The sequence below is a fragment of the Camarhynchus parvulus genome, chromosome 20 (genome assembly GCF_901933205.1).
Source record: "Camarhynchus parvulus chromosome 20, STF_HiC, whole genome shotgun sequence".
In the NCBI taxonomy this organism is placed as follows: domain Eukaryota; kingdom Metazoa; phylum Chordata; class Aves; order Passeriformes; family Thraupidae; genus Camarhynchus; species Camarhynchus parvulus.
In genome coordinates this window covers 6,078,737-6,102,934 of record NC_044590.1, presented here as the reverse complement: position 1 = coordinate 6,102,934, position 24,198 = coordinate 6,078,737, and the positions used below count along the sequence as shown (strand labels likewise).

The 24,198-nt window shown below is 46.0% G+C and overlaps 1 protein-coding gene across 1 annotated transcript in view; it reads left to right on the top strand.

Annotated features, from left to right (window-relative positions):
* Positions 1 to 5,429: 5,429 nt before the first annotated feature.
* Positions 5,430 to 24,198, top strand: part of LOC115911848 (peroxidasin homolog) — a 42,609-nt gene continuing 23,840 nt past the window's right edge. Inside the window, exons 1-4 of the mRNA XM_030963095.1 lie at positions 5,430 to 5,667; positions 14,044 to 14,115; positions 21,514 to 21,585; positions 21,822 to 21,893. Coding sequence (XP_030818955.1) covers positions 5,504 to 5,667; positions 14,044 to 14,115; positions 21,514 to 21,585; positions 21,822 to 21,893 — 380 coding nt within the window. The 5' untranslated portion in view covers positions 5,430 to 5,503. The remainder of the gene's footprint in view (positions 5,668 to 14,043; positions 14,116 to 21,513; positions 21,586 to 21,821; positions 21,894 to 24,198) is intronic.

The window sequence follows — 24,198 nt, the reverse complement described above, 5'->3', positions numbered from 1 at the left end:
CGCAAAGCGCGACTGTCGTAAAGAGACTTTTCGGACCCAGTGGGAATTAAGCTCTTTAATAGTATGTCCCGCCGGCACATTGGTGTCGCGGAGCTGGTCTTAGTTTGCAGGGCACTGGTTGAGCTCTTTGCTTCCAGGGGCATGCCCGCAGCAGCCGCCCCGCCGAGCTCTGCTCCTGCCGCGAGTCCATAACAAGACACGACCCCCACCTCCCGCCCGCTGATGGGGCTCCCTACGCTGACCTAGCGACGCAACCACGCATGCACAGTTGCTGTACACGGCACCACAGCACGCGAATACTGCAGCGCCTCGCATGTGTCCTTCCGCGTCTCTGCTGGACCTTGAGGATCCGGGCACGGCCGCTGTGAAAAACGCCAATCGCTTGTTTTTAAAATTTTAAAAGTTTAATAGGAATAAAGTGGTTATAAAAATAGTAATACAATTAGAGTAATAATAATTCGGACAATTTGAATTAGGACAATATGCGGCTTGACTGATGGAGAGCTGACGCTGAGGGGTACAAAGGACACAGGGTACCAGGTAGGGTTAGGGTACAGGTGCAGCAGCCCTCAACCCAACCCCAAGGCCACCCTAAACAGCACCCCTAGGACCCCAGTTTTCCCCAACAGCAGCACCAGGCAGTAACCCCAATGCTGGGACAGCCCCAGAACTCTCCCAGCAGCTGCAGGCAGCAACCCCAATAAAAAGGTAGCAATGATGTTTGTGGTCTAGAGAGTGACAGGTAGGAGTTGGGGGCTGAGCAGTTTTTTAGGGTTTTTTTTAGGGTTTTTCTCATGGCATTAAAAGGATATTTTAGGGCTTTTTTGGAGGAGTTTTTCAGGAATTTTCTGGGAACGTTTAGGATACTTTTAGGGCTTTTTCAGGGCTTTTAAAGGATTTCGTTAGGGCATTTTAAGGGCTTTCTTAGTACTTTTAAGAATTGTTTGGGAGGGTTGGGTGTTCTTGGGGTTTTTTTAGGACTATTGAGGGTATGTGGAGGACTTTTTAGGGCTAGGGTATTTTTAGGGTTTTTGAGGGAATTTTTAGGTTTTTTTAGGGTCTTATCAGGGCATTTTAAGGATTTTTGGGGTATTTTTAGAGCTCTTTTTGGACTATTTAGGGTATATTTAGGGATTTTTAAAGATTCTTTTGGGATTTTTAGGGGTTCTTTAAAAGTAGGGTATTTTCAGTGTATTTTAGCAGCATTCTGAAGCTATTTTTAGGTTTTCATGGGGTTTTTAGGACATTTTGGAATTAGGGGGTTTTCAGGGAATTTTTAGGTTTTTTTAGGGTCTTTTCATGGCACAACACATGGAGGCAAGTTGTTGTGGTTAGGGTTAGATGCTGTCAGATAAAAGAATCCACTGACACTTGTACATAGAGACATCTTGCACACTCTTTCAAGAGCCAGTCAGGGTGCAAAAAGTTGTGTTTTGCCATTAAGCACAACACTAAATTATATATAATTAAACAAAACTTTAAATTATATAATTAGATGCTCTCAGCTTTGGTCTGGGAGAACTTCTGCACAGAAAAACCCACCCCCCGAATTTCCTGATGCCGGTTTGCAGGAGGTGCTTGGCACTGTCAGGGCAGTGTGAGTTCTCGCTGGGGGCGGCTTTTCTCCTGGAGAAATCCTGTGCTGACCCTCTTCCCTGTAAAACCAAACTCACCCCTGCTGCGTGTCGATGTCTGTTCACAGGGGGCACGTGGCACTCCAAGAGCAGCAGGAGTTCTTGGCGTTGGCAGCTGCGGTCCGTGAGAAATCGTTCTCTGCAGTTTTGGAGGCTGGATCGCAGTTTCAGCCATGGGCACACGGAGAGGAAAGACTGTTAATTTCATTAGAAAGGAAAGTTTGGCACCCCAGGGTTTAAGGGGCGGATGAAGGGCTGTGTAGGGGAAGGAACTCCTCACAGGACCTTTCTTCATCTCAACCCCCACTCCAAGGTCTAGCAGCCCCCTGTGTGACCAGCTGCTTTCAGAGGGTTACCCAGGCACACCTGCACAGGGAGCTGCTAGTCCAGAGGGGCTAACAGGGGTATCCCAAGTGTCCCTCCAGGAACTACGGTTGGAGCATCCAGCACAGACTCAGGAGCAGCCAGACCCACCTGGGCATGGAGCATCACTTTGAGCAAATGCCAAGGGAAGAGCCCTTTTGCCAAGGGGCAGCATCTGAGCAGGCCAGGCAGCATGTGAGGTTCCAGGAGAGGGCTTTCAACTTTCCCCTTTTACTGTGTCAGTCCCTCCTCAGAGCCCCCAGACCCTCCACAGCACTCCCAGAAAGGAGAGGGGTTATTAAGAGGAAAAGGGTTTAGAAAAAAGGGAAAAAGCTTCCCCTTCCATTATTTTTTGTGTTCAAACTGGGAGGGACTCTGCTTCCCCTGCAATTTGAATGGTCTCAGTTGAAAGAATCCCTGCCTTTTCTATGCTGTTAGGGGCGTTAATTGACAGGGAGCCCCCATTTTCTATTATTTTCCAGTTTAAATAGAAGGGGGAAACCTTGATAATGTTTCCTATGGGTTTGAATTAAGGGTAGCCGCCCCCTTTTTGTTGTCCTGAGGCCTAAATTGAGAAGCCCAGCTACCCCTTCATCTTAAGGGTTTGAACTGAGGAAAAAATCCCTCTTTTTTCATCACTGGAGAGATTTAAAGTGAGGAAAACCCCTCTTTTCCCAATACTTAGGGAGAGTAAATTAAAGGGCAGAAGCTATTTATTTGCCATTGTATTAGTTTCAGTAGAGGTAACTGCCCCATTTCCTCTTTTTGAGGGGTTCACTGGAAGGAAGCTCTGCCTTTTTCAGCATTTTAAGGGTCTAAAACTACATTTCAGGGCACTTCTTTCTGTGCCATAGGACCAAGTATCTCAGAGAAGGGTGAGCCTGGCATGCACTTAACCCTTACACTGCCTGGGAGGCTTTTATTTTTCTTATTTTTACTTATAATTTAGATAGCCCTAATTAGAGGTCCCAAGGAGACTTAGACTATTCATATCATTAGCATTCTTCTCCACCCAGCTTAGTCACACATGAAGTACTACTTAGTAGCCACTAAGGAATAATTATGTAAGTTAACAGCAAATTACCCAATTTATCTAGTTGTGCTGCCTAAACAGAAAGTTTTATTCCTTACCAGTTTTCTGCCCTTTTGCTCAAAGTAGTTGTAGCAAAAAAGAAAGCGCCGTCATTTCCCTGAATGTTTTTCTCCTGTATCAAGCCCTTCACTCCCCTTGAATTCAAGACAGAGGAGCCAAACAGCTGCAGCTGCTCTGAGGGGTTTTATACCCAGTGGGATTTGCCCTCTCCCTTTTCCTGGGTGCCATGGGAACGAGAGGCGGGCACCATTGGGGGTATATTAACCCCAGCCTTTGCTGAGGGGCTTCATTTCTCTCTGGGATGTACTGGGATAGGAGCTCTTCTCTCATCTCAGTGAAGAGGCTCACTCAGCTCAATCAATCCCAAAGCTGCTTCCCCCACCCCCAGCACAGCCAGACTTGAAATGCAATTCCACAGACAGGACTCATCCCACAGAACTGAGACTGAGCCCTGGCCCAGCTCTCCTCTTTGCAATACAAATAAAAAGGGAGTTTTTTGTTGTTGTTGTTGCAGAGGGTTGGTTTAGAACTCAGAGTTTATGCACCACAGAGGCAGAAAGCAAAAGCCTCATATTTGCAAAGTGGCCAGATGTGCCAGGGGAAAGGATGGCTCCAAAATAACTGACACATGGTTTGGAGAGGGCATTTTTATCTTCCTAGCTTTGCAGAACAGCTCCAGCAGCTGTGCTGCCCTGTCCTAGCCGAGTCCTGTGGGCTTTGGAAGGAGATGATGTGGGAGCAGTGAGGCTGGAAGGACAGAGAACTTCAGTCAGGAGGATTTTCACATAACACGTGTTACCTGATGCACATGGAGGATGTGCTTCTAAAGCACTCAGTGCCTCAGCAATTAAAACCTGTCCTATTCACTAGAGCAGTCTGGTTTCAGCTGCCAGTTGTTGTGTGAAGGCTGAAGAAGACAATTGGGCTTTTTACAACCTGTTTTTGTGGGCAGGGTTGGGTTGGGTGGCCGCTAGAGGACACTCTGCCCAAAAGCATGAGTTCAGTGAACTTGCTTAGATTTCCAAGTGATGGCAGGGCAAACAAACAGCCTGAGGGCTGAGTGCAGAAAGCCTGCAGGATAATTCTCTTTCATAGCTGGGCAAACCAATACATGTTATTCCTTCCCTTCGTGCTACTCTTATCTGATCCCTTGTCTTGGATGACCCTTTTTTTGTAAGTAGTTGGAAAGACTTGTCAAAAACACTCTCCCCAAATGCTCAAGTGACAAAGAATCTGAACCAGGAAGGTTTAAATGTCACTCTTGTCTTCTTTGCCACATTAATTATTTTGCAGTGTACAGTACAAAGCAGATGTGCAGGTTGATGGGAAGCTTTCATTTGACCTGCCAGGTTATGTGGGATGGTGCTGTGTTGGAAATCCTCAATAAAAATTCTAATGTGTGTTAATGCATCCCTTGTGCTCAACCCATACATTTTGGATATTGTGTAGTAATAGCTTGAAACCTAAAGATAAGCTGTTTTTACTGTAGTTTCTTCATAAAAGTGATTAATTCACCTGGAAACAAATTCTTCCTTTTGCATCTCAATTTTATTTTCTAGTGGGGAGAAACAAATGGAGGACTGCATTCCCTACAGTTCAAACTTAGCTGATTTCATATTTTTTACCACTCTTCACCCCTCAGTTGCCTTGAATTTCTCAAAAACCCTGACATTTTTCCAATTAACATACTTGTTGAAAGAAATTATACTTGGTCAAAGACCTTTGAAATGAATCTTTTACTCTGCCTGAGAAATCACATATTCCTGGATGGGGTTTAGTCTTTATTTGCAGGTTATTTATCTCTGTTACTGATCTCTCATTTAAAATCCCTTATCTGTTAGATCCCACGCCCACTCAATGCTTGGAGGCGTATTTTTGCTTGATGTTGTAGCTCCATGTAATAGGAGACAGCCTCTATCCTGAAAGTCTTACAGCACCATACATTTGACAGGCTGTTAGATAAGGTTCTCTTTAGTTTGCAGACTGTGCTAGGGCAAAAAAAAAAAAAAAAATTGACCTAAAAACCTTGGCCCTGGATTTTTTGCATCCCAGCTCAGCCCTGGACCACGAGGTCATTTTTTGGTCGCTGTCCATGGAGGTGCGCTGTGTTTTCAGAGATGCCTGAGGAGAAGGTGAGGAGTTAACTTGCTGTTTAAAAGAAGCAACAAAGCGAAAATAGATCCAAAGGAAGAGTTTGTATTTCAGCGCCACAATCAGAGAGGGGTGGGGACAGTGTGATCTCCAGTGATGTGCAGAATGGCAGAGAGGGTGGGCGGTTGGACTGTCAAACTGCCTTAATTTAATTGCAAACACATGCTGATGAGTCCCCTCCTCCTGGACCTCAGGGCTGGGAAACTTTTTTTGTCAGCTCCCTGCAGCTCAGAATTGAGGCAAATACGCTCCAGCAAACACCATGCTGATCAAACCTTCAGTTCTTGGAGGCTTTTTGTATTTTCTCCTTCTGCCTGGCTTCTCCTGCTCCTGCCCCAGCCGCTGCCTGTGCTTCAGGACTACAGTGAGATGCATGCATCTGATGTTAGAAACCATCCCCGAGATCCCGCCCCAGACAAACATTCTGTGAGTAACCACTTCATTTTCCTGCCTTTCTTACCTGCATGGTCTTTAAAAAAAGGGGAAAAAAGGGCAAAAAGGCCAAATGGATACTTTTTATCCTCTTTTCCTCCTGCAGAATTATGAGCCTCAAGAACGGGTTTGTGCTTTTAAAACACAAAACAGAAACTGCTGCTTCTGGCATCAGTTAATTGCTAATAGGACAATCAAGGGAATTGAAAAATTTAATGAGAGTAATTCCAAGCAAGCACTGGAAGACAGTTTTGGGGAATCAAAGGTCAAAAATGTTAAACTGAGCTTATGGAAAGGAACACAGTTTGCATTTTAGAAGGCTTTGTGTATGGGTGTAGAGGGAGAGAGGAAATAGAGCAGCTCAGGCTTTTGTCTCCAGTGACACAAACACTTCCCTTATATATACAACACCATTTCAGTACTGAATTTCTAAGTACTGGTTTTCCACTTTCTACTTGAACTGTTCAAATCAAAACTGAGGCTTATTTGGAAAGTAACAGCTGTGGTAACTCACAGATTACTTGAGAAATAAGAAGATGAGGGAGCTGGTGGCTGAATCCATTCAAACAGGAAAGATGGAGGAAAAAGACACTGAATTCTTGGAGGCTCTTAAGGAGTTGTTATTGGAGGAGAAGAACACTTCCCTGTGATTCTAAACTAATCCTAAATTTAAAGGTGGCTTTAAGATGCAGTGACATGTGACAAAACCCTTCCCTCTGTGCTACTCTTATCTGATCCCTTGTATTGGATGACCCCTTTTTTGTAAGTAGTTGGAAAGACTTGCCAAAAATGAATCTTCATGCTCATCCTCCTTAAATCTGCTGCTTGTTGCAAAACTTTTCCAACACGAGTTTGAGCAGCTTTTCCCTTTGCTTATAACAAGTTCACTTCTATCTCAGCTGGCACATCCGTACCAGCATTTCTCCCATGAACATCTCTCTGATATTGCTAATGCACTTTCTCTGCTGGCAGCCAGAGGAGAATGCTGTGGGCAGGATGCTGGAATTGGACTGTTGCCATCCAGGTCTGCTGTGGTGGGTGGAGACCACAGAGGTTCTTGCATTGGTGGCCCAAAGGATGAGATCTACACTTGTTGCAGCTGCCAAAGCTTTCTCACTGCCTGGGCTGGTGCTGGAATGATTATTTGCAGTGTGACCCTGCTCAGTACTTGTCACTGGGCAGTGCTTATGTGCTCTTACAGTGACTTGCAGCATCTGACTCTTCACACTCTTACCAACCTTTTTCTCCCCCTTATTCCCCTGCATCTTGAAATATTTAAATATTTAAAGTACATTGACACTGATTTTAGCAAAGTAACTTGTTCCTCCTTGTTTAAACCTAGATTTTATTGAGGGAAAGGTTTGTTCCATTGGCTGAACTGAGGTATTTCTGAGATCACTGAAGCTTAATTCCTGTTCTCTGTTTGCAATGAGGCAACATTTGCTGTCACAGCGGAGCCTGAGTTTCTGCTCAAGATCCTTGGAGTGCAGAGGGAGGGAAGTTTACTGTGTCACCAGCTCTTTCCCAGTTCTGGAATGGTGTGCTCCCTCTGGCAAGAGTACACTTCATTCTCTGCACCACCTTGAATAGGAAACTGGCTTTTAAAACATTAAATAAATAGTATGGATGTGAGATATAAAAATTGCAATATTGCAAAGAAAGATAACTCTTCATGAGCCACTATTTTTTAAGATGATTTATCCATTTTATCCTCTTTTACTGCTGTCTACGTAATTATAAGCAAACCACATATTGGTGATCATAGACATAAAGAAGATGAGCCTGGTGAGTGCTCTCTGTTGGCAGATCTCGGGCCTTTGTGTGGCAAGGAAAAATCCTGACTGTCTGGCTATCTTGAAGATCTAATGTATGCAAATGCATTTCCCAGCCAGCATCCCATTTGTATCTGTTATAAATAGCATTTGAGTAATTAAACTTTTTTTGAATTGTGGAAGATCAAGGAATGCTTCTTAACCAAGCCCTGACTCCTCCAGCTTTTTGGTATGTTAGTGTTTCTCCTGGGAGAATCCTTGTGTCAGACTGAACATTTGGAATTACAGCAAGAATAGTCTTGATCACGGAGTTATTCTGAGCAGAAAATGTGGGATTGGGATATTTTCCACCGTTAATCTTTGGTGTGAACAGGGCTGAATCTGACTGCAGCTCCCAACACGGATCCCAGGCTCCAGCTCGGTTCCCTCGAAGAACAGCTGCAGTTTCCAGGTGGGATTTGCTTTGAAGTTGGGAGTTTGGGACTTTCTGACCTCCATGACTCAGTGCCACCCTCTCTAAGAATCCTGGAAGAGTGGGGAAGTGTCCTAGCTGGCACAGGCTGTGCTTTACCATTGGCAGATGGCCCCTGGGGCTGCAGCCAGCTGGCGGCACTCGGAGCCGCCCATCGCCTTCCCTGAGCGATGCTGGGATTGGCACGGAACCAGCTCCAGGATTGATGAGCTGTTACTGGCTCCTCTTGGGTCGCCATTTTCCCCCTCCCTTCCCAATCCCAGCTGGGTACAGCTGAGGAACTGGCCCAAAGTCTGGTTTTAGCAGTAGACTATTAATCTTTGGTAATGGAGACTGCTCGCTTTATCCCGAGCAGAGAATGGGATGGCAGGAATGACTACACGTGTACAGATAAGCCATAAAAATTCATGGTGTAGAACTGCAAACATACTTTGGCTGGTGTCTGTTCAATTGGAACATGATTATCCAGATGTGATCTGCTGGTTACTGCTGGGATTCAGGCAGTTCTTCCAGCCAGCAGCCTAAGGAAGCGAACAGCTGTGGAACATACACTGAAAATTTCAATAGGTCTTTAACCTTCTCAGCCATTTGTTCTGCAGTGTGACATTTAAAACAATAAACTTCCAAACGCGTGGACATGAGTAGAAGAAATCCATGGAAAGAAGTTCCCCTCTGGCTGGCAGCTAATGGATTGCAATCCAATTATCCATGGGTTATTCTTCTTTCTGCATTATGCAGGGCACATAATGAATGAGTACTGCTGGAGAAACATAGCTGAGGGCACAGGGCAGGATCTGGGATTCGAGCACATGGCTGGCATGAACTGAAGGTGACCCAGTTGTGCACAGACCTGGCTGCTAATTGGGCAGTGTAAGCATGGCCAGCTGGACAAGTTTTCTTTCCCTTCCTTGTTGTGCTGTTTTTGGTGCCTGCTCAGCTCCTCTCTTCCTCCTGCAGGAGGAAGGCTGCAGTAGGACAGGGTGTAGCTCTCTTGGTCTATTAATAAGCACATTTTGAGAAGGAATTTTATACATTTGCTGGGGAAAGGTTTACTGAGCAAATGAGTTCTTGGAAATGCTGCTCAGTTTCTGGTCTCTGTCGTGTGTTTTGGGTTGAAGAAGGGATTACTCATTTCCTCTTGTGTGATAATCTTATATACAGCCATTAAGTGCACAGCCACACATTCTGCGTGTGCCAGGTAGAATCTCTTTCTGACTTCTTTCACTCTAGTATTTAATCCTTATTAAACATTCTAGAGGTGACCAAGAACTTTATGTTCTATTTTTAGATGCCTCTTCATTGGCAAGAAAATGGGGAGGGAAGGTATTTCAAATATATTTTCTTTCTAGAAGCATTCCAGCATCTTTTGATGGAAGCATTCTAAGTCTTGTGATTGTAGCTACCTTAAGTGTTTAAAATTCTGCTTTTACTGAACTTCCACTGCTTCAGCATCTGGTTCCCACTTGAGTATTTGTATTTTTGTTGCCCTCACCACATCCCTCTCCCCACAGGGATACCAGGACTCTTTCCTGTTCTCTTTAAGGAGAAGTCAGTATTTTTTTGGTGAAAGAATGTGTGTGTATTCTGGGTAAAAACTTTAATGATCATGCTCATAAAAAAAGTGGAAGACTGACACTTAAGCTACATGAGACTCAATATTAAAGTGTTTATTTTACTTCCTCTGAATCAGGGTCAGAACATACTCCAGGAGGAGGGAAAGTTTTCTTCCTTTGATGTATCTTTGATAAATGGTGCAAAGGAGTTATGCATTAGGTTAAGAGAGTCATGCTGCCATGAATGCCCAAGAACAGACTCAGCTGCTTTGGGTAAGATCAGACCCTACTCTTCATCCCACTGCTAATAAATAATAGTTCAAATTATCTAACACTGATGAATTCAGCATCTTTTTTTTGTAATCTTCCTACTTGAGCATGTGTTCAGGACCAAAACCATGTTTTGGAAGTAATCCTTAGCCCTACCCTTCCTGGAAAGAGCTAAAGGGATGCCAGGTGGTATTTGAAATGATCCCACCAGAAATGAGGCACCAACAGATCCCTCCTATCCTGGGACTGCCCTTCAGGCTTGGCATTCCCAGCAGCTTACATGGACAGAAAAAGTGAGATCAAACCAGCTTGGTACACTGGCTGCTGGATTTTGGTCAAGTTCCTGCCCCAGCTGACGCAGAGGGAGCCCTTTTGAAAACCTGACTCCTGTTTGTGGGAGCCGGAATCTTAAAAAGCTGGGTTCAGGAATGCCTGTGGTAATTTTCTTAATTAAAATCTAGTGTTCCTGAATCTTCAGAATAAGTGGTGTGGCAGTGCAGCAGGGAACCACAGCCTGTTCTGCAGAGTGAGGCTCCCTGCAGCTGCTCGCTCTCCACTGTTTCAACCATGATCCCATCGTTTCATTTCCTTGTATCTCCATGCTCAACATATTTTCCTTCCTCTTCACTCTTTGAACAGCCGAATCTTGATGTCTTAATCTGGTAGGGCCCAAAATAGCCAGGACTTGGAAAATCCCCAGCCCTGAGCCTCCCCATGGTCTCCTCATCTGCCTCTGAGGGCTGGCAGGGCTCAGCTGTCCATGTAAGGGGTTCTGGGATGAAGGCTGTCATTTATTAAAGCCACTTGGGGACTTGTGTGGGACAGGGACATTCCTGAGCTGGGGAGCTGATGACAGTGAGTCTGGAATTCTTCATTTCCATCTCAGCATGGCAGTTTTCCCTTCCTGCCAGGACTGGAGTGGTTTGGCAGGACTGGGGAACCTCCAGAGCTGACTCTGATGTTGTGCAGATAAATGTGAGGAACGAGCATCTTTCTCATAAATATCCTGGCTCTTCTTGTACATTGGAAACTTGTCTTACGGGATATTTTTATAGGATGTCTTTCACACCCTCCCTTCCTTTGGAAACACTGGGAGGAACTTCAACATCTAATCTCTGTAAAAGCACCTTTACTCTCTGTGTCATTGTTGGTGGTGATTGTGTGGCTGCCACTTTCCAACCAGCTCTGGGCAGAACTGTCAGCATCACTGCTGTGCACAGTGGTGGGAGCACAAAGGACTCTTCAATGACACAAACCCAGTAATTTCCACAGAAGTGCAGTAAAATGCCTCTTGTAGCTAATTATCTGCTTAGTTAACATAGTAATACATGAGTCTGTGAAAGCCTAAATAGATTAAACAGAAGTGGAAGTTTCTTGTAAAAGCCATTGATTGCTTTATGTGCTAATCACTGATAATTATTTAACAGAAGGCTTGCAGGGATGATTGTTCTGATAGCAGCTGAGAGGCTCAGACTGTGTAATTCTGTAAAGATCCATTTCTCCATCCATGTGCAAATTCTGGCATTCTTTGTAGTCTCTGTCAATAATTCCCAAATTCAGAAAAGGTGACTGATTTCTACAGCAGATCCTGGGTTATCCACACATTCCAGGTCACTTTCCTGTCAGAGCATGAGGATTTGGTGGGATTTAAGCTGAGCCAGTCAAATTGGTGCTGTCCAGAGGGATCTGTGCTGGGTGATGCTGCTCTCCCAGGCCTCCTCTTTGTGTGAAGGCAGAAGAGGATCCAGAATCCCTTAGCAGCAGCTGTTCCTTGTGGGAAGGTCATTTGTAATCCCAGACTGCCACCCTTGAAATCATGGGGGAGAGTTGAATCACGAGGGATTATTTTTTCCCTCCATTTTTCAAATTCCCAGGTGGAAGGAAGTGGGCAGGAGGGAGGGAGCCCAGCTGCTGTGGCGTGGGGCAGCTGGGAGCAGCTGCCCTGGGAGGGGCTCCGTGGTGAGTCCCTGTAAAAAACACATTTGTTCCTGAGCAGAAATGTGAATTTCCAGAGTGAGTGCCCTGGGAATAGAGAGCAACAAGTGTTTCTGTGGGAGAGGAGACAAACTCAGTGGGGAATGTTCTCAATCAAACACATTCAAGCCAGGGATTCCCAGCGCAGCCCTTCACTGCCAGCGATGCTTTAGGCTGAGGCAAGGTCTGGAGTGAAAATGCTAAGGATGAGGCAAAGTATTGGGGTTTTTATATGGTAAAGAGGAATATGCAGGTTCCTCTGCATGCCCAGGGACATTCTTTGCTGTGCAGGGATGTCAACGCTGGTATATTTTAAAGCTGTCTGGGGTACAGGGGCAGAATAGCCTGGTCCATCCTCCAGGACAGAATCCACCTTCCTAAACCATGTGTGGCTAATGCCTGTCTCACCTGAAGTACACTGGGTGTTTTATGAGCCTTGTTAGTTGGGATATTTAAAAAAAACCCCCTGAATCTGCAGTTTCAGTCAGTGACTATTTGCCCTTTCTATTTGTAGCAATTTCCTGCCGTAGTTATTTTATCTATGGTTAAATAAGCAATTTCAGTTCTTTTCATTGTCATGTTTTCTAGACTTCATATCATTCCCATTGCTTTATTTTGGATTCTCTCCAGTTATTTCACATCATTCCTTGAAATGAAGTGCTCAGAGAAGGGATGCAGTGTTTCTGTTCCATTTTTGTCTGTGGGGAAAGCTGTTGCCCTTGTGATGGAGAGCAAACCAAAAAGAACTTTCCAAAGGACTGAAAGATATCCGGGGTCCAGAGAATCATCTAAAGGCCTTACCTGGAAGGGGAAACAGAAGAAAAATTAAAACATTTCATTAAAACAATGAGCTAAGCTTTGTTACATGCTCCTTGGGGGTGGTGTAGTTTAAAAAGAACTCTAATTCTGTGTGGTTCAAAGGGCTGCAGTTGTCTTCATTCATTAAAACACTCAGAGCATTTTGTCCCCACCTGCAGCCTGTGAAGTTGGATTTTACACTGCACTGCCTGCTGCCTTCCCTGAGCATGGCCAGCTCCAGCTCTGACCCCTGTGTGCTCCTCCCATGTATTTGTAATATTCCCTATACCTGCAGCTGCCTGAACTAATTACAGGGCCCTTTACACACCCCCAGGGCAGCAGGGTTGGTGTTTGTGCATTGCAGGCTGTAAATCAAGTTTGCATTTCTCCACCTTTTCTCCTGGTCTGGTCTTCCCTGGTTTCCTTTTAACGAGGCTGTGGAGAAGAGGCAGCACGCTGTGCTGTCACTGCTGCCAGGGTTTAATTGTGTTTGGCTTCATGGTGGCAGCCATTGCCTGGAAAAATCCATAAAGATACCCTTCAAATTCACATTGTCAGGGAAGAAAGATATAGAACTCCCTCTGAGAAAAAGGGCAAGAAATGCACATTTGAAGCAATGCAAGTTAAGCCAAACATTTTCTGCCTAAAAAGTAAGAAAATTCATTATGAATTTTTTAGCATAGAAAGACTACATTTTGCAAACTGCTTTTTTCCTCTTAAAGAAAATGCCCTTAAAAGGCTGCCTTAACATGAAAAAATAGCTGTGTATTCCCTAAACGTGATAGATCAAGCAGTGCAGGAGAAAAAAAAATCCACTTCAGTGTGTGCTTTGGACAGAAACTTGCAGCAATCCCCATTTGTCAGCTTTTGTGATTTGTTATAATACACTGGGCCATGCAAGGTGCCAAATCAATGCACCATGTTCCCTACAGATGTGTTTATCCTTGGTTAACCAGGTTAAACCACTTAGCTCTTATTTCATTATCCCATTAGCAAGCCAAACCCCATGGTTTTGGGTTCCAAGCTGATGTAGTTCCATGGGCAGCCCTTGAAATTTGCCAGAATCCCCTGGACTCCAGTAATTCTAATTGCAGTTGGCACAGATCTGAAGTGCAGGCAGAGATAAGCTGTTGTAAGTCTTGGAGCATTGCAGAGCAAAATGGGAAATTCTTATTATATGAGGTTATTTGGGCAGATTTAACCATTGTAGGGCAGAGATAGTTTTAGTAGGGAGCTAAATTATGGATCCACGTGATGATGTGTGTTCCTCTACAAATCAGGATGAGATGCAAGAGTAATTGTGAACTTGGGGTGGTTTGCTGCAGACTCTCTTCTGGTGCTCATGGGAATGATTCCTTGAGTCCTTTTAGTGTCTGGTTTTCTGTGGAATTAAAGTAAAGAATTTTAGCACTATAGGCTTATCCCAGCTTTTGCCTGACGTTGCAGACAAGAGCAGACCCCAGCCACTGTCCCTTATCCTTCTCCACTCCCTTCCCTGGTCTAATGGCTTGTTTATACCCTCTGCTTTTAGAGATTTACGCTTCAACCACATCAAGGAGATACAACCTGGAGCCTTCAGAAGACTGAAGAACCTCAACACACTGTAAGTTGCACTCCAAGGAGATCCATTTATTACTTGTGTTAGCAGAGTCTCCTAAAATGGCTTAAAGGTGGCCTTGGGCTTTTATTTATTTCAGTCAAGTTGTGCATATCCAGCCAAAGCTTAAAATTCCCTCTGTTCCACCCTGTGTCATGTTACTTTTTTAAAAAATGTGGTGTTTAATAGGTTTCATTTTTCACAATTAACCTCTCTGCTTAAAAATAAAATATGATGAGCTCTAGCACTGACTGAAGATGTTTGAGCAGGTGTGGCCTTAGAGTAGCCCATAAAAGAAGTTCTCATCTGGGATCAAAACAGTGGAGGGGTGGATTAAAATCATCTTCCTTTCCACGGTCTCCTCTAACTCATGAACCACATCAGTTGCTCTGTGTGAGTTCCACTGAGCATCCTTCAAATGCCATCTTTCCCTTTGCCCTAAAAGAAGCGCCTACATCTACCCTATGCAGGTAGGAAAGGGGGTGGAAAGCTGCCCCTCCAGCCTTGTATCACACTCTCACACCACTGCACACACTGCTGCCCTAACCAGCTTCTCACTCTTCCCAAGGGAAATCCTGGGATTCTCTGCTCCTTGTGGCTGCTGCAGGGCTGAGGGCTTGGAGACAGATCTGAGAGCATCTGCCCCCCCATAGCCAAGGAGCTGCAAGCACCCCAGCTCCCAAATCAGAACCAGAAGCTGTGTCAGCGCTGCGCTGTGCTGGATGCAGTTGGGATGTTGGGACTCAGATCTAATTACTCGAGCTGTGACATGGTGCTAACAGCCTCAGGATTTCCAGGTCCAAGCCAGAATTCCTCAGTGAGGTAGAGCAGCTCCTTTGGGAACCTGACAGATGTTCATGCATCCATGATCCCAAATGGTAACAGAAATTCAGGTTGTTTTTTTCTCTCTGGCCTTGAGTGATCTGAAGTCCCTGATCCTGTGAAGGTGGCAGACCTGAGCAATAAGGCATTCGGTCAACACTAAGCAGTCGTAGGAAAAGGAGGATTACAGCAGGACTTTATTACTGAGACCTGCTGAAGTGTTCTTTGAAAAATCAACATTTGCCCAAGATCCTTGCACTCTGTGTGTGGGGCTGAGTGGCCAAGCCATGAGTGCAGGATGCTCAGAGTACCCTGGCTGTGGCCAGGACAGGTGATCATCAAGTGGACTGGTCACAAACTTTACTGCCTCTGATGCTGTACATCCAAAACAGCCCAGGTTAGACTCTCAGCCAGCAGTGTGTGGTACTTAGTTGCCAAAAATAATAGGGAAGAAAGGATGCTTTGGATGGATTTCTGTCATTTGAGATAGGGTCAGATACAGTGAGAAATGAGAGAACACTATCTAGAGAGATAATAGAGTCCAAATCTGTAGGGGTTTGTCTTATCACCAAGCTCTGCTGAGGCCTCTTGATCTCCAGCCCTGCTCTTGCACCCCTGGAGCTCTCCTGAGTGAGGAAACAAAGGGTTCCAGATGATGTCATCTCAGTGTGCTGCAGGCAGATGTTTGGCAGCAGCTCCCAGGACCACCGGGCGAGTTTCAGCAGAGCCCTGGGGAAAAGGAGGATGCTGGCAGGGCTTCACTGGGACAGAGGCTCCACCCAACCTGCTGAGCTCTGTAAGGGTCCCAATTCCTGCCCTGCCAGCTCCTTGGGCTGGGCAGGTCTCTGACCCCTGCAGGATTTTGCTTCTGTCTTCTGACTCCTCCACTCTGTGCAGAGTAGATGCAGATAGAGCCGGAGTGAGGGGAAGGACCTGACTCTCTCTAACACCTGTTTGTGCTCCACAAATGTCTCCAGCTCTTTTTCCTTTCTGTCTCCTGGACAGAGACCTCAAGGACAGCAAGGCCATGAGCAGATATTAGAGGGAATAGGCAGGAATGCACCCCTGGCATCCCTGAGCTCATGATTTGGGATGCCAGGGCAGTAAGAACAGTGAGTTTTCACAGATAGTGGGCAGACACTCCTGCTTTCCCTAAACAGTGTCCTGTGGCCATTGTCAGAGCTGGAGTATTGGACCAGGTGAAACACTGCTCCAACAAAATACTGCATTTTTATATTTGGATTCTGAAAATCGACCTGATTTGCCAAGGCAACCTTTCCATTTAGATAGTATTTCTTATGCTTAGTTGTATTTTCTGGTCTGGCCAGCAGACTGGAGCACTCAGTTACTCTCACACTTGCAGTAAAATACCACGGCTGAAGAGTTTGATATTTGACTGAGAGAACATTCGACCTCACACTCCTGAAGGAAATTTCTCTCCAGGAACTTTAGTTTGCTCAATTCCCACATCAAACTGATAAGAGCTGAAGAATTTTCTGGTGTTTCTTAGATGGTAAATTTTGCCTGAGGACTTAGATAGCTTTTCAAGTGATAAAGAGAATAAATCCTTTAAAATGCCTGAGAGACTTCCTGGGAAAATTTGTTCAGAAAATTTGAAGTGAGAGGTCTGGAGGACAGAAGAGCTCAGGTTCCACGTGGAGAGCTCTGAGCTTGCAGCTTTCTGCCATTGAATTTAAATAAATCTTCCATAAGCAAATAAATGTTTTTAAAAGAGCTTTTCCCACTAATGGCAAAGGAAGAGCAACAGATTCTGGTGAAGCTTCTGTTCTCCATCTCCTTTCGGGCAGGGTGGCTGTTCTGTGTCCAAGTTTGACAGTTTATAAACCACCCTGAAAAGGAAACCTTTGTAGCCTGTGCTGGATGCAGGGAGATGGGTTGAGATCCTGACAGGAGAGGAGCCTGTGTGGATGTCCAGTGGGGCTGTTCAACAGTTCAGACCATTCCCTGTGCTTTCCTCCAGTGTGGGAGATTTGATAAATCACAGAGCACGACTTTAGCATTAAAAACAGGAGTTGTGTTTGTGGAAGAGACGCAGTCACTGTGGGGACTCCTGGTGCAGACCACAGGTAATGAGCAGTTGTCCTAAATCCTGCACCACTGGGAGCTTCCTGTGTGCAGGTGGAGAAGGTCTCTTGGGCTGAACATCTCAGGGAGTTGTAAGATTTCCTTGTCCCCTCCTACTGGCTCTGCTCTGTTCCCATCTGTGCAGATGGAGCTGGGTATTTTTAAACTCTTAATATTTCCCCTTGGTACAAAAAAAAAAAAAAAAAGTAGCAGGCAGAATGAGGCAAAACCCCTCTTTTATGGCATCCCCAGCTCCCCCAGGTCCAGGACAGCTGTGTTGCTGAAGTTTGCCATCACTTGCTGCGTGGCTGAAGCCAACATTAGCTCAGAGCAGGTGCTGTGGGAGAGAGAGGAAAAGCTGTGAGCCCATGGTAAGGCACAGCCTCTCCCTGCTTTCCAGATTTTGCTCCTTTAGGTCATTTCTGGGTGGGAATGGATGATGACAGCCCTGTGATTCCAACAGGAGTCAGTGCTGCCTGAGACCCCTTTGGTTCCCTGCTGTATTTCCAAACCACAGCCAAAGGGCTGCTGCTCCCTGGGTCTCTCCGGCACCACCCATAGGAATGTCCAAGCCAGGGACCAAAGTTTCTTTACATCCCCAGTGTGTATTTTGGTATTCCTGAGGCACCCTGGAGAACAGGGACTCTGTGGAGACCACATTGCTTGTGCCTTTGCCTGGCCCTTTGCCCTATCACTGCCCACGTTTCTCTTTCTACTCAGGTGAGAGCAAAACACTTTTGGTGACCCCTGCAGCTCTGCTTTAGGTGCTGCTGGTGAAGAGTCTCAGATTGAACAGAGCAGCAATGTGGAGTTTCTGTCTTTTACTCTCTAGTAACTCCTGAGAGAATCTGTTCCTGCCAGCAAGGAGGGGATGTCAGAGCCTGCTTGGATCTCAGAATAAAAGTTTCTCCCTTAAATATGGGAAATAACTATTCCAGATAATTCTGTCAACAAGGGGGAATGTGTGGTTGAACATAAAATTCAACTTTTCTCCCCCTCTAAATACACCACGTGATGATTTCTATTAATGGTGTGAGGAAAAAAATAGCTGTTTTGTCACAATGGCTGTAGCATGTGGACTGTCAAATGAAAGGAGGAAAGAGAACATGGTTTGAGTCTGAATTCTGTCCTGTCACATCATTTAATACATTCTTCAAAACAGAAAACCACTCATTTAATGGAACGTAAGCCTGTGCCTGGAAACCTAGAGAGAGGGTGGGGAAGGAGAACGGAGAGGCAGTCAGCACATAAAACCTAGAGAAAACTGAATGTAAAATGTTCTCTTGGTTAATCTGGGCCAGATCTCATGGTGCTTGTATATCTCAAACATCCCAGAAGAGTTTGGCAGGAATAAAACCTGTGTGACTGAGTTCTCCTACTCATTTGGAGTCCAGTTCATGGGGAATGCCCCATCCTATTGCCAGGAAATGTGCTTCTGAAACTTTTAATTTGGCCTGTTTTGCTACAGGGTGTGGTTAAGCTAATGAGAGAGATAATGAGCTTCCCAGCCTCTGTCTCCCATTTATTCCCAGCAAATCTGGGTCTCAGCTTTCAACCCTCTAAGGGCAGCAGAAATTCAGGCATTTTGCTATAGTTGGGACAAATAGCCAGGCCATGCCAGGATTTGGCACACTTCTCTGCCTGGGTGAATTGCAGAGGAGTCAGGGAGCAGACAGCTGTGCAGGAGCCATCCAAACTCTCTCTAGGAGCCAGCTGTGCTGCCTTGTCCGTGGATTTCTCTGAAAGCAGCATTTTGGAATAAATGGGCTATTATGGGCTTCATCATTATCTCACTTTCCAGTGTTTTCCAGGACTTATCCTTCCATTACAATGGGGAATCCTGAGACAGGAAGCAGAGATGGCTTCTTCCATGCACTTTTTATTCTTAAATCAGGCAATGAACAAGTTTTTAAGTATCAGACGATGAGATAAGAGCCCTGTGTGCTGCTTGCCATCTGAACTTCCAGGATTCATCTTATTTGGCTGGCTCAGTGATTACACTCCCTTGAACTGTACAGAATAGCCAAGACAACAAAACAGACTGGGATAATGCTTTTAAATAGCCCCAAAACACAGCCAGACAACATAATGGAATTTGAAATCCCAGTGGAGATCAGTCCTGGTCTGAACTCTGAGCATTAAAGATATCAATCAGCAAAGGGCTGCAGACTGTGCTGCTGCATGGGGCTGCTCAGGCTGTTGGTGTGACCCTGCTCACCTGGTCACTGCCACCTGTCCCCTGGCAGGCAAATGGCCAGTGCCAGCTGTGTGCCAGGTGCTCACATCCATGGCAATGAGGTCGGTGCTGGCAGCCCATTGTGTGCTCAGAAGTGGGGCCAGGGCTCAGATAACAGAGCAGGAGATGCCTTGTCCTGCTCTGGCCAGAGATGAAAGCTGATGGGGCAGAGAGGGAGCAGGGCTGGTGGCTGGGTTGTCTTTGTCCTGCAGGCAAATAGACAAAAGCCCTCTCCCACACTGCCCTCAGGCAGTCATTGCCAGCCCTTGGGTGTTCAGTCATCAAATAAACTTTGGGTTGATGCTCAGGGACTGTATTTCCACTCAGCATAGCTGGCTGGACCCTGTCAAAGCAGGAGCATGTGTTCCAAGGACTTGACATCATTTTTGCATCCTTAGGAGTGAGCCCGGGCTGTTTGAGCTCAGCTCTGTGTGTGGAGCCATTGCTTCCAGCTGTGCAGGAGCTTTCCAGCCTTCTCTGCCCCAGCCTCTGCAGGCTGCCTGTGCCCAGCCCTGGGCTGTGCAGCCTGGCAGTCGCACCCACACCCGTGGTGTCAGGGCAGCTGATCCAGGCAGGATGGGCAAATCCAGGGTAATGAGGTTTTTCTCAACCCCTCATTGCCTGGCGTACAAAGTTGTTTGCTCTTGAGTTTCTCACATGCTTTTTCTGACCCTCAGTGTAATTCTCCACCTGAGAAAAAGCTGGTGGAAAGCTGATGTGGCTCAGCTGCCTGGAGAGAATTTGTGAAGCTGCCATCACATGTGTGTGTGCTTCTGACATCTTCTATCTCTTCTGTCATCCCTGAGGTGTTTGGTTTCACCTTCATCTTCTTTTCCCAAAAGTTTTTTACCCTTTCTCCCCATCTCTTTGTCTTTTCTCTCCACCCTTTACCTGCACGATCTTGTTTTTGGCCAGGAAAAGACCTTGGCTTGTAATGACAGAGGTTAACTGCTCTTTTTTTGTCCAGAAAAGCAGGGCAAAGATTGGGTTTTGCTGCTGGGAAAGCGCTGAACTGTTTTCTCACCTGCTGCCTGGTGGCAGATTGTTCCTGAGGAGCAGAGCTATGGCAAAAATCAGCTTGTTAAATGCACATCCAGTACATGCACTTAATGTGAACCAACACAGTAAGGTCTGGCTGCTTGCACAGAAATTGCTGGTTTTCCTACAACACCTGAAAAAGAAATCTTTGCAGTCAGTACAGAGTCACAGATTCCCTCTCTGCCCACAACTCCATTTAGGAATTTTAAAAATGAGTGGTGCCTGGTGAAATGCTTGCTCAGGGCTGTTCAGCACTAAAAACTCCACCAGCTCTGAGCTTTGCCAGACCTGAACATCAGTGGGAGCCGCAGCGAGGGACCTGTGGGAGTGTGGCTGGGCAGCCACGAGGAGCAGCTCAACTTTGTGTGTTAGGGAGCTATTTATAAGTGATTTATTGTGTTTTCTCCGTGCTGGGCTTGGCAGGGGCTGCAGCAGAGCTCTGCAGGGCTCAGCCCTGTGGTTACACTGCTGCACAGCGTGGCTCTTGCAGAGCTGGGCTGTTTCTGGTCACTGGCACCAGCCTTCAGTTGCACACACAGCCATGGCAACTGCACACACCAGTGTCACACAGCTCTCCAGTGCCACGTGGCCCAGAGGTTTTGGATTAAAATCTGGCACAAAGCTCCCGAGATCGAAAGACGTTGTCTCTGAGCAGCCTCAGGAGTCAAAGTTGAATTTATTTCTTTCTCATTTGTGGGTATCAGTTACAAAGTGATTAGAGCAAAGCTATTAGCATTTTGTGGCTCCTATAACTCCACTGGGAACTGGTGTTTTCAACTGCATTTGTACTTCTGAAAACTGGCTCTGCACTCCCCTGCTCACTTGTTGAACACAGCCAGGCACCTGCAAAACCCATTGTGGTTGTACAAGAGTGGCAGCCATGATTTAATATCTTACTCCCCACTGCTTCTTTCTACCTGTCTCCCATCCCCTCATCCCTTTCCTGCATGAAATTGTCACTTTGGGATGAAAACTGTGGCAAAAGGTAAAGAAAATACTTTGAACACTGCAATATTGGAAGTACTTGGCCCCTCTGGGTGAGAAACCTTCTCACTGACTTGGCTGATGTGAGGACCCAAACTTTGACTTGCTAACCCCATTAAATCTTTAATTCTGTGACACCTGGGCTCAGAATTTTTCAGTGGGCATCCAAGAACAGAAATGCCACAAATCTCACACGTGCTGACTTCACCAGCTGTGTTTTTCTTTCTTGACTTGAACAGGCTGCTGAACAATAACCAGATAAAACAAATTGTGAGAAGATCCTTTGAAGATCTGGAGAACCTGAAATACCTGTGAGTTGGTGGCTCAGTAATTTCTTGACCTCTTCAAAATCTAACAGCCCACTTTTAATATTTGCCAGTCAAGGATGTACTGTGTGTGTTTGGAGTTGAGTGTCAGAGGTATAAAACATTGTCCTTGAACCCAGCCAGCAAGTTCTGCTTTGGGTCATTGCTGTTTTCTGTGACTTTTGAGAACACAACTGCAGATCAGTTCCCCTAATGATGTTTCCTTTCTCTCCTTTTGAAAGCTACCTGTATAAAAATGAAATCCAGAGCATCCAGCAACATGCCTTCCACGGGCTGCATTCCCTGGAGCAGCTGTGAGTACAGATGAGCCTTGTTTGCATGCTGTGCTGCCAGGCTTGGGGAGCAGCAGGCACCTAGCGAGGGGTAGGATGGAGCTGCTGCTCTTTTCTCATCCAGATTCACCAGACTACACTGGGTTCATTTCAAACCAGCTGTTCTGGGTATTGGTTTTGGTTTCTTAGTGCTGAGCTCTCTTCCTACTGGTTTTCCATGGGTTTCTCTGGCCCCCAAACCTCTGGAGCATAGGAAGAGCCCAGCTGTGCTCCTGATGGCCTTTATTTCCAAGGACCTCATGAGGGAGGAGGGAGGGGTCTGCAGGAGGGCTGGGGGCGGAAGGCTCTGCTGGGTTTGTGTCTGGGGATTCCTCGAGCAGAGAGTCAGATCTGTCCTTTACTTAAATTGAGGGTGGTGCTGGTTGAGTTTGTCTCTCATCCAAAGCTCTGCTGGGAATGAATGGATGCAGTGCAAGCTGGGAGCTGGGGCAGCCAAGTATCCCTGGGAGCTACCAGGGTGGTGGTGCTCCCATGCTGCAAAGCATCTGGAAATTGCTGTGGGGGAAGATGAAGGATCCAAACAAACACAGTCACGACCTTCCCTCGAGCTGCGTGGCACTCTGTGCTGGGTCTGGGCTGGAGGGAGCCTTGTGTGCTCTCCTGGCAGCTGGAGTCCATCACTCCAACAGTCCCCATTTGCTCCCCTCCTGTCTAGGGCAAAACTCTGCTGTTTGTTCAAAGAAGTTTTTTTTTGACTCTTAGTGCACCACTCTCGAGGTGAGATGGGCAGACTGAGGTCTGACTCTTCTGAAGTGCCTTCCTAAATTGGGACTGGATTTTTCTTACTTGGGACTGGTGGAGAGAGTGTGAGCTTGGATATTTGAATCACAGATACATGGAATGATTTGGCTTGGAAGGGATCTTAGAACTCATTTCATTCCACTCATGGGCAGGGACACCTTCCACTATCCCAGGTTGCTCCCAGCCCCATCCAACCCCTTGGACATATCCAGGGATGGAGCAGCCACAGCTTCTCTGGGCACCCTCCACCCTCACAGGGAACAATTCCTTCCTAATGATTTATTCTTCCTAAATAATTGAAATACAGGAATTACTTGTATCATTGGAGAGCAGGGACCAAAGGTGAAACTCATCTAATTCCTGAATTGTTCCCAGCTGCAGCATTTGTAGGGCTGGAATGTGACCAAGGACTTTGCTGTAAAAGGAATAGGATCCAGCTTGTTCTCCAGGTTGACAGCACAAGAGGACAGAGCATAATTGGAAGTTTCAGGCAATCCTAACAATAGGTGTCCCACCAAGCTTGTGTACAATGTGGTTTTTCTGTCAGCCAACTCAGCAAGGATGCCTGGGAGAAAATTTAGGAAGCTGAAACTGGCTCTAAGCTGAGCTTAGAGAGCTGATGCTGCCCACAGGGATATTTCAGCAGTGAGTGTTCCAGACTTGATGTCACGAACAAAAGAAAAAAAACCAAAACCAACAAACCCACAAAACCAACAAACAACCCGCTGAAAGTCCCATCTGTTTTCAATCCCAGGCAGGCTTAACTCCAGAAGAAATAGCTTTGCTCAATTCCTACCCCGTTTTCCTGTCCCCACAAGCCAGCTTTTCAAGAAAAAGTATAACCCAAGTGATGGACAGGATCAGATGCTTTCCTCAAGGTCCAAAGCAATCTCAGCAGGCATCTGAGAGCAATTGGAGCACGTCCTTGTCCTCCCCACTGTGACCCTCAGTGCAGAAGCTGAGTCACCCTCTCTGATACTGGACCATTTATCATGAATCCTTCCATTACAAATCAAGCAGCCATGTGGAGGCTTAGGCAATTATTTCTCAATGCAGTCAGCTACACTAGCAGAATGAGTATTTGTAGATCTGTGATTAATCTGTGTCTGCTGTGAAATTTATGCCTGTGTAAAATAAAGGGGAATAGTTTAGGCAATTTGAGGACTGTAAAAAATCCATCTAAAGACCAGGAATGTGTCAGTTGTGCTGGTGAATGTCACAGCTCGTGGCAACAGGGAGGCTCAGGTATCGTGGTGAGTTGCTCTGCAGGCACCACATTTCTTTTCTTGATGGCAACGGGTGACCTGGGACAGGCAGGAGGTCCCTGTGGCCTCTGGAGTGGCAGGTCACACTTTGGATTTTAGTGGAACTAAAAATATTACTCTGTATTAGCAGAAAAGCCATGTTGGCTGCTGTGTTTGCCTGTGGAAACTGGAGACACTAACGTGGATTCTGGCTTCTCCACACCTGCCCTGAGATGAGTGGTGACCACCTGGGGGGCACTGGTGGGTTGATCTGGCAAGAT